Source organism: Strix uralensis, chromosome 1 (assembly GCF_047716275.1).
Source record: "Strix uralensis isolate ZFMK-TIS-50842 chromosome 1, bStrUra1, whole genome shotgun sequence".
Lineage (NCBI taxonomy): Eukaryota > Metazoa > Chordata > Aves > Strigiformes > Strigidae > Strix > Strix uralensis.
Genome location: NC_133972.1, coordinates 102,348,757 through 102,364,425, shown reverse-complemented (window position 1 = coordinate 102,364,425; position 15,669 = coordinate 102,348,757). Strand labels below are relative to the sequence as shown.

Genomic DNA, 15,669 nt, shown 5'->3' with positions numbered 1-15,669 from the left:
TGGGTTTTTGGGTTGGTTTTTTTTGTTTGTTTTAATTCAGTCTAATTGATACTCATTAAACCAAGAGTAGCTGTTGCTAGTTTTGAAGTCTTCACTTACAGCTTTGAACCTGGAGAAGGGTTTTTGTGTCAGAGCTTTTACAGTTTTTTCAGTTATATTAGTTAGACTGAAGGAAGGTATGGCTTTTTGTTTGTAACCTTACTTTTTGTATATGTTTGAATCACCTTGGCTAATAGATTCTTACTGTATTCCTTCTGAATGAAATATTTCTTGTGAAACTACTGTGCACTGCGTTTAGGATGCCTCCCTGTGCCATGCCGTTCCATGCCTTTATGTCCTTAATGTCTCATGAAGTTGCTGCCCTATTCAGATTGATGTGTCTGCATGCATACATGAACTAATTTGGCTGTAGTGGGTATTCTGTGTTTAAAGGCATGTCTCAAAACTACTATCTGTAACTAATAATTGATCAATTCCCCAAGCCTGTGCAAAATTTAATAGATTGTCTAGCATTGTTTGATTTATTTGCCATAATTGCTTGACTGATACATCTCTGCTCAAAATCACAACTTGTGTACTTGTCTGCAGACATTATAAAAAATACGAATCTCATTACCATAAAACATTTTTAAAACAAATTTATTAAAGTAGTAATTCTATTATTTGATTTGAAGCTGTCTTCAGATTTATTTCTACCTTGTGGTGTTACTCGTTGTTCTTTGTGTTTTAGCATTTCTGCTTTTGAAATTGGCAGTTTTCTCTGCCAAGACATTATCTGCTTTCAGTTGGTGGTGATGTTAATCTCAATAAACAAGTGTCACCACATCTAAATTTTTTGCTATTTTTCATAATGAAATAATTTTGAACATTGGAGGAAAGTTCTAAAACCTTATAGCCATCTACCTAGAAATTTGTCTTTGGTAAAGTAGACATTTTTGGGTTGATATTACCTGCTATAATTTAGGAGTGAAGGAAGATGATTTTTTTAAGAAATGTCTTCTTCGTATGGCTTGATGGAGATGAATCACTATGTAAGCAGTTCTCTGTCCTAGTGCATACCGTCCCGTATCTGACTTTGTCTTTGCTTCCCTCTCCTTTTCCAGATCCTGGAGTCTCTGTGGATAGTGATGAGTCGCAATGTAAGCCTCTTGTTTACTACCGTTACAACATTAGTGACAATCCTCTTCCATAGTGGGACAGCTCTTCTCAATTTTGTGCTTTCAGTGGTAAGTAGTATGTCATTGGTTTACATGGCCTGTTTTACTGAAGGAACCTAATGGCACATGTTGTAACAATGAAAAATCAAACCTAAAGCATTGAAAGTGTCTTCTAACCTTATCTAACACCAAAGTTCTTAAAGATTTTGCAACTTTCAAATCTGTTGTCTGGGGGCTCATTCTAGGCAGAGGGCAAGATTTGTGTAACTTCCACATTAAGGAACTGGCAGTCTTCCTATCATTCTGTTTATGGAAAACTCTTGTTTCTGGCCTCGAAGATATTGAGCTGCAACTTGTGATATCCTGCATAACTACTGAGATCTTATGCATATTAAGTCCTCTTAAGCATATACTTAAACAAGCCAGTGTTCTCAGAAGAAGGAAAAAATTGTTACAAGGAAGTGTCAGCAAAAGTATTTATTTCACAAGGATTACCTTATATTCCCTTTTTTAATGAAGTGTCTCCAGCAAATCTGTGTGAGAGGGTTGTTCCGTTTTTATTTAACCTCTGTGAGCTCTTACCTGCAGAATGTTTCCTACACAGAGTTAATTCTTGTTAATGTTATTGTCCACACTGAGTAGTAGTCTCTGAAACCTTTTTATTAAAGGTGTGTTCTTTAACCGATGTGTTACTATTCTGTGAGCTAGATGTTTATAGTTTCTTTTGTTTCTAAATTCCACAGCTGTGTGCAGTAATTTATAATGGTAGAGGTAACTTCTTTCTTCTCATTTGCTGTGACAGCTGTTACTTAAAATAAAAATCTCCTAAAACACAGGTCTGGGACTTTTTCCTGTTTTAACTAAACAAGTACTGATCTTGGAAGCTTGACTGAAATTCATGTCTTGGTTTTTAGTTCAGGATTCAAAAACATCTGTTAGAAAGAAAAGTACCTTGCCAGTTTAACTTCATTGCCTTCATTGATGCTTGCTCAGGAGGAGGTCTTTGTAGAGAAAGCTGCAAAATTGAAATAATATTTAACAGCATTTCAAGGCAGCTGTGTGGAGTCTCCAATATTAAAGAAAGAACCGATCACAGTAAGACTTAATGGAATAGCTGTTTTGAACTGAAGAAAATCACTGCAGCTTGATTTTGTTGTTCTGTAGCTATCTTTCAGTTAGTAAAGAAAAGATTGCATGGAAATACTTAATTTCTTTTCTTACTTAGTCCACAACTTCACCCATGATGACACATTGAAAACAGTGTCTGAGAAGTTAGTATGCTTAAAAATGACACGTTTTTATAATAATTGCAGATTATTTCAGTGCACTCATTGCTCAGACAAAAATTTAGCTCTAGATGCCTAATGGCTTATACAAAGTTCATTACATACTGTTGCTGTGATGCACGATCCTGCGTTTTTGTCTGTCAGCAGAGTCCCGCCACTTGCTGGGGCACTGTGCAGTCAGCTGGTTTGCCAGAGCTAGTTCGGATATTGCTGTGTTGGAATTCTTTTAAACATTAGATGCCCTAAAGGCTACTCTGTTTCCTCCACTTCTGTTGTAGGTTGGATATGTTACTCAAAATGGTCATATAAATGTTTCTTAAATGGTCATTTAAAGCTTTCCCCACCAATGGGTGATGAGTGGATCAGGAGCAGCCCCTGAGAAGGACTTGGGGGTATTAATAGATGGAAAGCTGACTGTGAGTCAGCAATGTGCGCTCCCAGCCCAGAAAACCAACTGTATCAGGATCATCAAGAGAAGTGTGGCCAGCAGGTTGAGGGAGGTGATTCTGCCCCTCTACTCCACTCTCGTGAGACCCCACCTGCAGTACTGTGTCCAGCTCTGGGGCCACCAACATAAGAAGGACACGGACCTGTTGGAGCCAGTCTGGAAGAGGCTGTGGGAGAGTGCTATAACTAAGTCTTGTTTGTGCTCTATGTTTCATAGGCTGTTGTGTCTGCTCGGAGACATCGTTTCTCATTTATGAAAGTATCTCGCAAAGGTTCTTGCTCTAAAAACTAAACAGATTTTCTTAAAACACAAAAAGGTAAATTAATGGACTTGTTTTAGTAGAGTTTAGTGTGGGTTTGTTAACAGCTTATGACTGAAAGGACTTAAATTTAGGATATTCAGTAAATAGCCTGCACTAAATAAAGGTTAATACAGTCCATTATTTGGGTCAGTAAGTAAATGAAAATGCTAGTTGAGAATTTAGTTGAACCTTAAACTACTTTTTAGGATATCTTAACTAAACTGTCATGAACTCCATGTAGAAACAATATAACTGCTTCTTAATTTTTCCTTGTCATGTCCCGCTCAGACGAGGGAGACAAGTGACTCAGATTCGCAAATCCCCAGTGGAGCGGACAAGTCTCCAAGTCTAAACATTTATTAACTACCCACAATGTACTAATTGAACACACGATAGTTGGCTAGGTATATAGCAAGTTGTGGCAAGCAGTATAATATGCCTTGCATTTCTTAATGGGAAAGGGAAAAGAGGGAGATAGAGGGAATGAGGAAATACAGATCACCAGTCAGGGTTTCTGTGCTGATCCCGCTGGCGAGGGTTCCAGGAGGCAGCTGTCTTTTTCGTTTGCATCCATCTTCTTTGCTTCACTGCACTCTCCAGCGCCGCCCTCCCCCCACCCCCCCCTTCCTCCAGATTTATACCCACTTTCCTTGGGTCCGTCCCTTAGGTCAACCCACATACCTACATATATCCCATGTACGGGGAGGGGTAAGGTGTTTCATGGGATGATGTAATTAGCATGATCATGTTAGCCCTCGTTAGCATATTGAGGGGTGTTAACTTTAATATGCATTTGGTGGATAATGAAGCAAAGGTCATTCACCGGACAGATGGCCCTTGAAATTTGTCCAGGTGCACCAGAGCAGAGCTGTCCTGTCTCCACAGGGCTCCCTCCTCCAGCTGCATCTTGTGTTATTCGGGCAGCCTTATCAGCTTCGACCTCCACAGAATGCACCCTGTGACTCATAGTTTTGTCTTGCGAGTGTTTGAGGCATTTCTTCGATCAGCCTCAACTTTTGCTTTCTCAGACTGTTTTTCTTAGTTTCTTGCAGGCCTGGTTTCTCGTCTCTCACATTCCTTATGCCTTTTTTTTCCCCATCTCTTTCCCTGCTGCAACAGCTTAATGCAATAAGGAGAGAAAATCCAAATGTGACCCTAGGATAAATCACTGCAGCTTTCTTAACTTTTGTGATGTGCATTGCTACTGAATCCCATTTGGTACTATGTCATTGTTAGATTTACCTGCTATTCACATTCCTTCCTTCAGAGCTAAAGAAAAACACCCTTTAAGTGAGAAGGAGACAACCAGAAGTGACCTTAACAGTTCTTGTTCTTCTGGGTCTTGAGGCATACTTACATCTTTCGCTGTAGTGAGAATTTTTTTCAATAATTTGCTTTCTAAGCATGGGTACCTTTAACGATTTAAGCTGAGATTTCAGCATGAGCTCTTTTCTGCTCTCTTTCGGAAAGTCTTGAATTATGAAGTTCACAATTTCCTGGGAGAACTCTCACTATTTTCCAGTAAGGAGAAAGAGCTTTTGTATAGAGTTCATTTTGAATGTGAAAACAAATAGTTTCAGAGTTTTCTATTGTTCTGTTTTAGTTTCTGCATCTTTGAGTGCTACCTGGCACAATATCCTTTCCCCATCTTCTTTTTTTTTTCTTGTTAATGAAGTTTTGGAATGGAATTTTTACATTTTGAATGCATTGAACCCTAAAGCTAGGTAGGCAGCATTTGAGCACATTTTGTGTGTTGCTGTGGTCCAACCAGTGGTGTCAGCTGAATCACAGAATCAGCTAGGTTGGAAAGGACCTTGAAGATCATCCAGTCCAACCATTAACCTAACACTGACAGTTCCCATCTACACCATATCTCTCAGCGCTATGTCAACCCTACTCTTAAACACCTCCAGGGATGGGGACTCCACCACCTCCCTGGGCAATCCATTCCACTGCCTAATAACCTGTTCTGTAAAGAAATGCTTCCTAAAACCTAGTCTAAACCTTCCCTGGCACAACTTGAGGCCATTCCCTCTTGTCCTGTTGTTTATTACTTGGTTAAAGAGACTCATTCCCAGCTCTCTGCAACCTCCTTTCAGGGAGCTGTAGAGGGCGATGAGGTCTCCCCTCAGCCTCCTCTTCTCCAGACTAAACAACCCCAGTTCCCTCAGCCGCTCCTCGTACGACACGTGCTCCAGACCCTTCACCAGCTTCGTTGCCCTTCTCTGGACACACTCGAGTCATTCAATGTCCTTTTTGTAGTGAGGGGCCCAAAACTGAACACAGTAATCGAGGTGCGGCCTCACCAGTGCCGAGTACAGGAGCAAGATCACTTCCCTGTCCCTGCTGGCCACGCTATTTCTGATGCAAGCCAGGATGCCATTGGCCGCCTTGGCCACCTGGGCACACTGCTGGCTCCTGTTCAGCCGACTGTCAATCAACACCCCCAGGTCCCTCTCTGACTGGCAGCTCTCCAGCCACTCCTCCCCAAGCCTGTAGCGCTGCTGGGGGTTGTTGTGGCCCAAGTGCAGCACCCGGCCTTTGGCCTTATTGAAGCTCCTACAGTTGGCCTTAGCCCATCGCTCCAGCCTGTCCAGATCTCTCTGCAGAGCCTCCCTACCCTCGAGCCGATCAACACTCCCACCCAGCTTGGTGTCGTCTGCGAACTTACTGAGGGTGCACTCGATCCCCTCGTCTAGATCATCAATAAAGATGTTAAACAGGAGTGGCCCCAAGACCAAGCCCTGGGGGACACCACTCGTGACCGTCCTCCAACTGGATTTAACTCCATTCACCACAACTCTTTGGGCCCGGCCATCCAGCCAGTTTTTTACCCAGCAAAGCATGCGATCATCCAAGCCTCGAGCAGCCAGTTCCTCCAGGAGAATGCTGTGGGAAATAGTGTCAAAGGCCTTGCTAAAGTCAAGGTAAACTACATCCACAGCCTTTCCCTCATCTAATAAGCAGGTCACCCTGTCGTAGAAGGAGATCAGGTTTGTCAAGCATGACCTGCCTTTCATAAATCCATGCTGACTGGGCCTGATCCCCTGGTTGTCCTGCATGTGTTGTAAGATGGTACTCTGGATGAGCTGCTCCATCAGCTTCCCGGGTACCGAAGTCAAGCTGACAGGCCTGTAATTTCCTGGATCATCCTTCCAACCCTTCTTATATATGGGCGTCACACTGGCCAATTTCCAATCTGTTGGGATCTCCCCGGTCAGCCAGGACTGCTGGTAAATGATGGAAAGCGGCTTAGAGCACCCCAGCCAGCTCCTTCAGCATTCTTGGGTGTATCCCATCCAGTCCAATAGACTTGTGTGTGTCTATGTGATGCAGCAGGTCACTGACTCTCTCCTGGATTGCGGGGGGGTCGTTCTCCCAGTCTCTGTCTTCTGGCTGAGGGGGCTGGATTCCCTCAATACAACTAGTCTTGTTATTAAAGACTGAGGCAAAGGCGGCATTAAGTACCTCAGCCTTTTCCTCATCACTTGCTACCAAGTTTCCTTCAGCATCTAGCAGGGGATGGAGACTCTCCCTGGTCTTTCTTTTGCTATTGACATACTTATAGAAACATTTCTTGTTATCTTTGATTGCTGAAGCCAGATTAATTTCCAGCTGGGCTTTGGACCTCCTGATTTCCACCCTGCATAGCCTCACAGACTCTTTGTAATCATTGTGAGTGGCTAGCCCCTTCCTCCAAAGGCTGTAAACTCTCCTTTTCTCCTTGAGTTGCAGCCAAAGCTCCCTGTTCAGCCAGGGTGGTCTTCTCTGCTGCCTGCTCCTCTTAGAGCACCTGGGGACTGCCTGCTCCTGAGCCATAAACACTTCCTTCTTAAAGAGCGCCCAGCCTTCCTGGACCCCTATACCCTTCAGGACCATCTCCCAAGGGATCCTGTCAAGCAGGTGCCCAAACAAGACAAAGTCAGCCCTTTGGAAGTCCAGGATGTCAGTCCTGCTTAGCCCTTTCCTGGCCTCTCTAAGAATAGAGAACTCTATTATTTCATGATCACTGCCCTAGTCGACCTCCAACCACCACATCATCCACCAGTCCTTCTCTGTTCACAAAGAGGAGATCTAGCAGGGCACCTTCTCTGGTTGGTTCTCTCACCAGCTGTGTTAGGAAGTTGTCCCCGACACATTCCAGGAATCTCCGTGACTGGTCCCGCTCTGCTGTGTTGTATTTCCAGCAGATGTCTGGGAAGTTGAAGTCCCCCACAAGAACAAGGGCAAGCGATCGTGAGATTTCACCCAAGTGCCTATAGAATATTTCATCCACCTCTCTGTCCTGGGTGGGTGGCCTATAGTAGACTCCTACTACAACATCTGCCCTGTTGGCCTTCCCCCTGATTCTAACAGAAAGACACTCCACCCTGTCTTCACTACACTTGTATTCAAGGCAATCATAACAGTCCCTAACATACAGTGCTACCCCACCGCCTCTCCTTCTTTGTCTGTCCCTTCTAAAGAGCTTGTAGCCATCAACTGGCGCACTCCAGTCATGGGAGACATCCCGCCATGTTTCTGTAATAGCCACTACATCATAATTTTCCTGTTGCATCATGGCTTCAAGCTCCTCCTGTTTGTTACCCATGCTGTGTGCATTGGTATACATGCACTTCAGATGGGCTGGTGTTTTGCCCCCTTCCCCCTTCAAATTTAGTTTAAAGCTCTGTCATGAGCCCAGCTAACTCCTGCCCCAAGATCCTCTTCCCCTTCTGGGACAAGTGCATCCCATCTAACGCCCAGAGGTCTGGTGCCCTGTATACCAACCCATGGTTGAAAAAACCAAAGCCCTGACGGTGACACCAGTGTTGAAGCCACGAATTCATCTGCTGTGTTCTTTGGTGTTCATCCTCATCCATCCCCCCAACTGGAGGGATGGAGGAGAACACAACCTGTGCCCCCGACCCCTTGATCAGTTTCCCCAAGGCCCTGAAATCTCTCTTCATTGATTTAATACTTCTCCTGATAATGTCGTCGCTACCTACCTGAAAAACCAGAAGAGGGTAATAGTCCTTGGGTTTGACTAGAGAGGGGAGTCTTCTTGCGAGGTCCTTGACGCGGGCCCCAGGGAGGCAGCAGACTTCCCTATGATGCGGGTCTGGTCTGCATATGGGGCCTTCGACACCCCTCAGAATGGAGCCCCCCACTACAATGACTCTTCTGGGGTTCCTTTCAGAGCTGGTTTTAATACCTTTTCTAGAGTGACCTGGCCTTGGTGGTCCTTGGTCTTCCTCATTGTTTGTCTCATTCTCTTCCTCCATGTCTTCATTCAAAAGTTCCAGGGTCCCGAAGCTATTGTGAAGGGGCACCATGGAGGGTGAGGGAGGTTGGGAGAGAATTTTCTTGCCTCCCTGAGCAGGGACCTGTTTCCAGTCTCCCTCATCTCCTAGGTCCCCTCCTTCTGCCTGGTAGCATGAGGGTGAGGGATCACCTGCCTTGCCTGGAGCCTCTATTTGCTCCTCTTGATTCATGGGTGCCAAGGTGGAACTCCACCAATCAATCTCCCTTTCACATTCCCTAATACTTCTTAATCTCTTGACTTCTTCTTTGAGTTCTGCCACCAGGCTGAGCAGGTCATCCAGCTGGTTGCAGCGCACACAGGCGCTGTCACTGCGGCCCTCCAACAGCACTGACAGGCTGAGGCTTTCCCTGCAGCCTGGGACCTGGACTGCTGCATGTTTGCGCAGTTGCTCTGTCTGGGTCGCCATGTTCTTGCTGGTGGTGCTTTTGAGGCGAGTGGAGACCATGGCTCAGGCTACTGGTGGTTGACAAGTACTATCAACCAGTGGTTTACAGGTACTATCTGATCACCCTGAGCTCGGTGGGTAGCGACCACAGGGTTCTTATCACCGAATTAATGGTGGGTGGTGCTGGTTCCGCCCATGCTAACTAGGAAGCCCTCCCAGCTCGTTACCGAGGGGTGGGTGTGAGCTGCTCTCCTCGGCAAGTGACCGTTGGTGTGTTTACACCTCATTTGAAACAGGTGCCACCAGCCCTGGGCTCTGCCCACAGCCCACGCCTCCTCAGCTGCCCGCCTACCGGCTTGCCAGTCTCCTTAGAGCCGGCTAGCTGCCTTTCTGTCTCCAAAAAGATTCAAAAGCCCCCCCCCAAAAAAGCTCCTTTCCAGTCCCTTTTGCCGCGAATCCCCCCAGTACGGGCTTACCTGCACTGGAGCTGCTCTCCTCGATGAGTGACCGTTGGTGTGTTTACATCTCGTTTGAAACGGGTGCCACTGGCCCTGGGCTCCGCCCACAGCCCACGCCTCCTCAGCTGCCCACCCACCAGCTTGAAAAAGCTGACTCTCTTGAAAATGCCATGTCTCTGTTTTGACAAAAGATAGACTGAGGGAAGTTTTTTTTCTAAATGTGAAACAGCAAGAATTCTTCTAAATTATGTCTAGGTAGAGCTGTGTTTAAAAGAAAGCACTACTCCAGCTTTAATTGTACTCTTGTTTTTTTGTTTTGCAGGATTCTTAGTTGCTACAGAAGAGTTTTTACTAGTTTGAAGTGGCACAAACTAATTTTAAATTTTCCAAGACAACAGTTTCTGAAGTGGTTAGCTTTTCAACTGATTACGTTTCATTCCAGTTTTAGTCACCTTGAATAAAAATTAAAATAGTGAATTTTGTTCTGATAAATGGTGTAAAAAATTGTGCTTTAAAACATATAAATAATGGACACTTTGTTCTGAACCTCCATTTTGAAAAATACGTCTTCCATCAAAGCATTCAGTGGGAAGTAATCCATGTAACATGTCTTTCACGATCCAGTAAGACTGTATTCGCATCCTCAACAGACATTTGAAAACTGATCAGTAGTTACAAGAGTGCCACTTCTATTTCACTTCTGAATACAAGTTGCTATCTGCACACACATACACGTCCTTTGTGTGTGTATATATATGCGCACATGGATGCTCACATATGCACGTGCACACATACACATGCTGCTCATACTCCGTTACAAAGATCGGAAGAGAAAAGCTCCATTTGTCTGGTGGGCATCTACAGTCCTGCAGGGAATATGCAAATTTTTGATGCTGTAAAAATTAAAAAAACAGGAACAAAGCTTTTGGGCAGAAAATTGAGTAAGAAAGGCAGGTACAAATATTTCCCAAATCTGTAGACCTGACACACAAGCAATTAAGTCATGTGTTTCTTGATATATGTGGAAATGCTGAACTACCATTTTAGCATAGAATGTTTCCCTATAGCTTTTTCCTTGAATTCAGTCTATCCCCCTTCAAATTAGAGTATTTGACATTTTGGGCTACAGAACAAATTCTACAGCAAGAAATAGTAATCCATCAATTGTTTAATCATGGAAACATCTTATTATTTTATCTTTGGTGAATTCCTCCTCATAGTCATCAACAGGATCTTGAACTGTTGCTTAGGGGACAATTTAGGTAATGTCTGAAATCTCAGATATCCTTTAAAAGAGATCTGAAAACTTTCAGAGTCCAGTTGACACAGGGTAGGACATATCTTTTTGCTGCTAAATGTACTATTGAGGCTATTCTACTTCTTTGAAGAGTCAGCAAGCCACTCGATAATAAATTACTATGTTCTGTGACTACTGCTTCTTTTTGCATTTCTGTACATATTGAGCTAAAGCAAATATGTTAATTTCCCAAAATGCAGATAGTCTAGAATTCAGCTGATTTTTTTATGGTGCTGTAGTTACATGCATCTTGCATTAACAGAATTTGAGCTAGGTTTGTATCTCTTTTATCAGTTTAACACCATTTTATTTCATTGCTGTTCATCCATAGCTATATCACTTTGGCTTTTACAGTTCAGGTAGGTATGTGTATGTTAGTGTGGTGTTAGTCCCTAAGAAATCAAGTTACTTCTGTAAACACTGGGGAAGAACAGCTTTTCCAGTCAGTACAGGTGCTGTGCATGTTGCCACTTGAAATAATTCCCAGCTCTTATTCATGGCGTGCCTCAGGTCAGCCCTGTGTGTTTCTCGTACACAGGGAATCAAGCTTTGCCTGTTGCTGCAGTTAATTTGTTTGTTCCCTGGCTGCTGTATTCTTTTCAGAAGGCAACATCTTCAGAAGTTAACTGAGGCTGTCCCAATAAAACAAGACCCAGTGGAGCTGTTTTTCACCTTGCTTTTTGTGGATGTCAGGATGAGTGGATATTGTACCAAGAGCAACATGCTGCTCTCTGTGTTGAAAACCACACTGCAAGAAGGATGTGTAGCTGGATCCCAGTGCAAGGAGGACAAAAGACCGCCTGGATGCCTGCTTCAGTATAGGGAGTTTTGTAACTAAATCAGGAAATATTACAGTAGTTTAGGAGAAATGGCAGGCCCTATCAAGGAGAAAATAATGATACTTGCAGCATTACAAAGGATGCTAAAATCTGATTCAAGTTTTAAGATTTACTCATTTGAAATTCTTACAAAATGTAGCTGATATTGCTACTGGCACTAGATTATTTCCTGTTAAACCAAGGCCTAGTTCAGTTGGTTTTGGGTTTTTTTTAATGATCTCAAAATGAATGTTAACAGTATGGTGTTTCAGATGTGCTGATGTAATGACTTGTTTTAGTAGATAGATTGTTTATCACCCAAGGCAGAAGTTACACACCTGGGAAGAGGGAATACAGCCTAAATCTATATATGACATTTTGGAAAAGGGGTCACAGTAGACGAACAGCTGAGTGTGACTTCCAAGATAGAGGCTGGGAGGGTGGGGGGAAGAAGTCGTAACATATCACTGAGTAGAAGGGAATTGGGAGCAGAGACAAACAGATGGCATTCTTGAGACTGGTAATGACATACTGCATGTTGTGCTGTCTGTGTATTTTTCTTCTGACTGTGCTCAGAGAGAAGGTGGGAATAGGGCATGAAGTGTCCGAGACTGGATAAAATGCTTGAAAGTAGGAGATTTACGGAGGTCAGGCTGTTTGGCATATCAAAAGATTAAGATGTGGTTTATTCTAGCATATGAGTAGATTAGAAATAAGGAGAGTGAAAGAATTCTTTTTAATCTTGTGAAGAAAGAAAAAAGATCTGAGGCTTGCAGATGAAGCAAATACAAGCCGTAGTTTACCATTGGAGAATACAGAATGGATTTTCCTTTTTTGAGGTATTCTGTTTTAAGCTGGACACATTTATGTGATGTATACATAGCCCAAGAAGTTGTTGAGCTCGCTAACAGGAAAATAAGGAAAACGTAGTGGACTTCAGCATGTGGGAAATGAATAGAATAAGACTGTATTTTTTTGGTCCTTAAATTGAAACAATGGAACTGCCATCACTTCTGCTGAGAGTCATCTTTAAACTCACAGAAGGAGTATTCAGTCAGGATTGCCAGCCTAATAAATACTATAAATTTTCTGTTTGTGAGTTTTCATTTAATTCATATCTAAGATCGAGCTGCATAATGACTCTTGAGACAACTTGGATTTATTTGGCTTTATTTTTTTTTTAAGAGTAGATGGTACTATTCAGCAATTCTTTGATCTGCGAAACATGCTGGAAACAAAAAAAACCCAACTGGAATGTTGCTTTAGATCAACATTCTAGTTGTTTCATCTAGATGTGACTTCAGGAAGAGGCTGAACAGGACTAAAAGTTTTATAATGGTTATCTATAACTGTTAAGTCCTTTGTGGAGTAAGTGAGAATGTTCTTCTAGCTCTGTGTGTTTCTCTAAATCCAAGCTTGTGGAATAGTATTTTGTGTCTTTCCAGTGAAGTTCAATGTCTGAAGCATAGCTGCATACTGTAGTTCTGGAAAGTATTTATTGCCTTTTAATTTAAAACTCCAATTTGTTCTGCAGGTGATTTTTCTGACCACGCTGTTCTACCTATTGAGTTCCAGTGATGAGTATTACAAGCCAGTAAAGTGGGTGATAAGCCTGACCCCTTTGTCTCAGCCGGGTCCCTCCTCAAATATAGTTGGTCAATCTGTGGAGGAAGCAATAAGGTATGTTGTTGGTTTCTTGCGCCTTCTGGAAAATTGTTTTTAAACTTGATGCTCAACTACAAATATTTAGCAATTGCAACAGCTCATGTTTAAAAGACGACTTCCAAATCCCAAAGATTTTCAAGAACCTGGTACTGATGATTATTACTTATGGATTGTTAAAAGAACAATTTGATTGGACTTTACTAAAAAAAAAATTCAAAGGCCTGTGCTGTAGTGAATACTAGTATTTTATAAAACTGATACACCCATGATATCTCTAACCCATCAGGAAGCAGAGTGTCTGTAGATGGTTTCTGTAGCTCAAGGAATCCTTTAAGAAGAAGCTGTTCTCTATCAGGCACCAAGTCAAACCAAGACCTTTTTCCATTGCAGTTTCTCTGATTGGAGCTATGTTGTGATTTTTATTGTCCAGGCAAGAAGTAGCGATAGATTTCATAAATAATTTTCAAATTCCTTTGCAAAGACGGTGACAGTTCTCTGTTCATGTGGATTGATTTGTGAGCTGTATTGGGGTAAAAACAGCTTTCCAGCCAATTTTTGAGCCAAGTGTTGAATCTGACTGTTTCTGTCACAATATCCCAGATGTTAAATTTGCACTTGAGTAGTGGGAGAAACAAAGTTGCAGCTGTGGTGACACTGCAAGACTTCTAAAAGAAGTTGAAGGGAATCCAGGAGTTACCTGCTGCAAGCCATGGGATGAAATGCTTTCCCAGCCTTTGGTAGGAAATCTGGTTGTCCAGGACAGAAGGGAGGCAAGATGCCAGCAGCAGGTATGAGGCGCTGGGAACCAGCAGGCATTTGCCAAGGGCAAGTCATGCCGTGCCTAACCCCAGAGACTGCTTGGCTGGCCGCGTGGTACAAGGGCAGAGCGGTGAATACAGAAGCTCACTTGGAGGCACACGAAGGGCAAGGTGACATCACCGAACATCCAGCACGGCTTCCCTAAGGACAAGTTGTGCCAGCACCAACATGAGCCTTGCTTTGAGGAGGTGACTGTCGTAGTGGGACAAGGGGAGAGCAATGACTGCCATTCACTCTGACTGAATTCAGCAAGGCCCGTGACACAACCTCCCATGGTCTCCAGATGGGTGAGGCATGGACAGGGCGGCAGTACCCGGTGGGAGGACCACTGTCTTGTGCTCAGCAGGACAAATCCCACCCATGGGGCAGCTGCTCGGGTTGGTGTGCCTCAGGTCAGTGGTGGCGGGGCTCTTGCTGGTGACCGTCTGAAGTAAAGGCCTGGGTGGCAGTGGGGCAGGCCACCTTCCGCAAGGTTGTGGGTGTCCCTTGGCATCTGGGGAAGGCAGGAGCTCGATGGAAGCCAGGCCCTCTCCTGCCCTCTCCCTCGGGGCTCGGTACAGAAGAGATGGCACCTCTTCACGAGGGGCGGTGGTGGGGGATGGGAAAGAAGGGCCCACACAACCCTTGACCATCAACCAAAGAACTGCTTATTGGTGGGAGATGTTGCAGGTGAGCCTGCGGGAAGTCCACAGACTTTGTTCTCGGTTAAACAGGACTTTCCCCTTGTGAACCTGTGTTGGCTATGACCAGTGACGGCACTGCCTCTCAGATGTTTTTCAGTAACTTCCAGAATGACCTCCATAATGTTACCTGGCACTGAAGTGAGACCGATAATTTGGAAACAAGACATTCCTAGGGTTCACCGCCTTTCTTATGGTAATTTTACTCCATTGAAGTAATATTACAGTAGTTTAGGAGAAATGGCAGGCCCTATCAAGGAGAAAATAATGATACTTGCAGCATTACAAAGGATGCTAAAATCTGATTCAAGTTTTAAGATTTACTCATTTGAAATTCTTACAAAATGCACTCCATTGAAAAAAACTCAGAAGGTAAGGCACCGCCAAAGCACAAAGGTGGACATGGAAACGGAAAGTTTCCAAAAAAGAGCCTCCTACTAAGAGGCAGAGGCCAGGAGGGGTGATAGGAGTGCAGCTGCAGTCGCCCAAGTGCCAAATAAGAGAGGATGGAAGCATTTTTATTCTTTTGTTGTTTGTTTTGTTTGAGGTGGATCCACCTCCATGGGCTCCGGGCTGTCCTTTGGTGCACTGTTACACCTGGGCATCTGGTAGGGAGCCGGTGGATCCACCTCCATGGGCTCCACGCCATCGTCTGGTGCACTGCCGTCCCTGGGCCTCACAGCATGTTTCAGCAGACAGCCATGGTGGGGCCCCACGCTGTTCCGCTGTGTGTCCACAGCTGTGTGCTGGACAACGCTGCTTGCATGAGAGCGGTCAGTGGTTCTCATGTCACGAGGGGTAGTGTTGTGCCTCATCCTCCTCTTCCTCTTCTGACTGTCCTCCCTCAGCCTCCTGGGACGTGCCTTCCTCTTTGGTGGTGGCGGTAACCTTCTCTCTGCTGTCACTGACAAAGGTGGGCAGCCACCCGCCTTGCCGCTCCAGCTGCTCCCTCGCAGGCAGACACGCTTGGGCTCCGGGTCGTTCTCCTGTCGGTCTGCAGCCAGGTGCCTCTTGCGGTCAGTCCGAGGAGTGCGGTCATTCACGCCCATG

The 15,669-nt window shown here is 44.3% G+C and overlaps 1 protein-coding gene across 3 annotated transcripts in view; it reads left to right on the top strand.

Moving 5' to 3' along the window:
• The window catches only part of TMEM245 (transmembrane protein 245), a 94,300-nt gene that overhangs the window by 57,579 nt on the left and 21,052 nt on the right, over positions 1 to 15,669 (top strand). For all 3 annotated transcript variants that reach the window (XM_074875436.1, XM_074875425.1, XM_074875415.1), the window contains 2 exons: positions 1,104 to 1,226; positions 12,990 to 13,135. In XM_074875436.1, the coding sequence (XP_074731537.1) occupies positions 1,104 to 1,226; positions 12,990 to 13,135 (269 nt within the window). The remainder of the gene's footprint in view (positions 1 to 1,103; positions 1,227 to 12,989; positions 13,136 to 15,669) is intronic.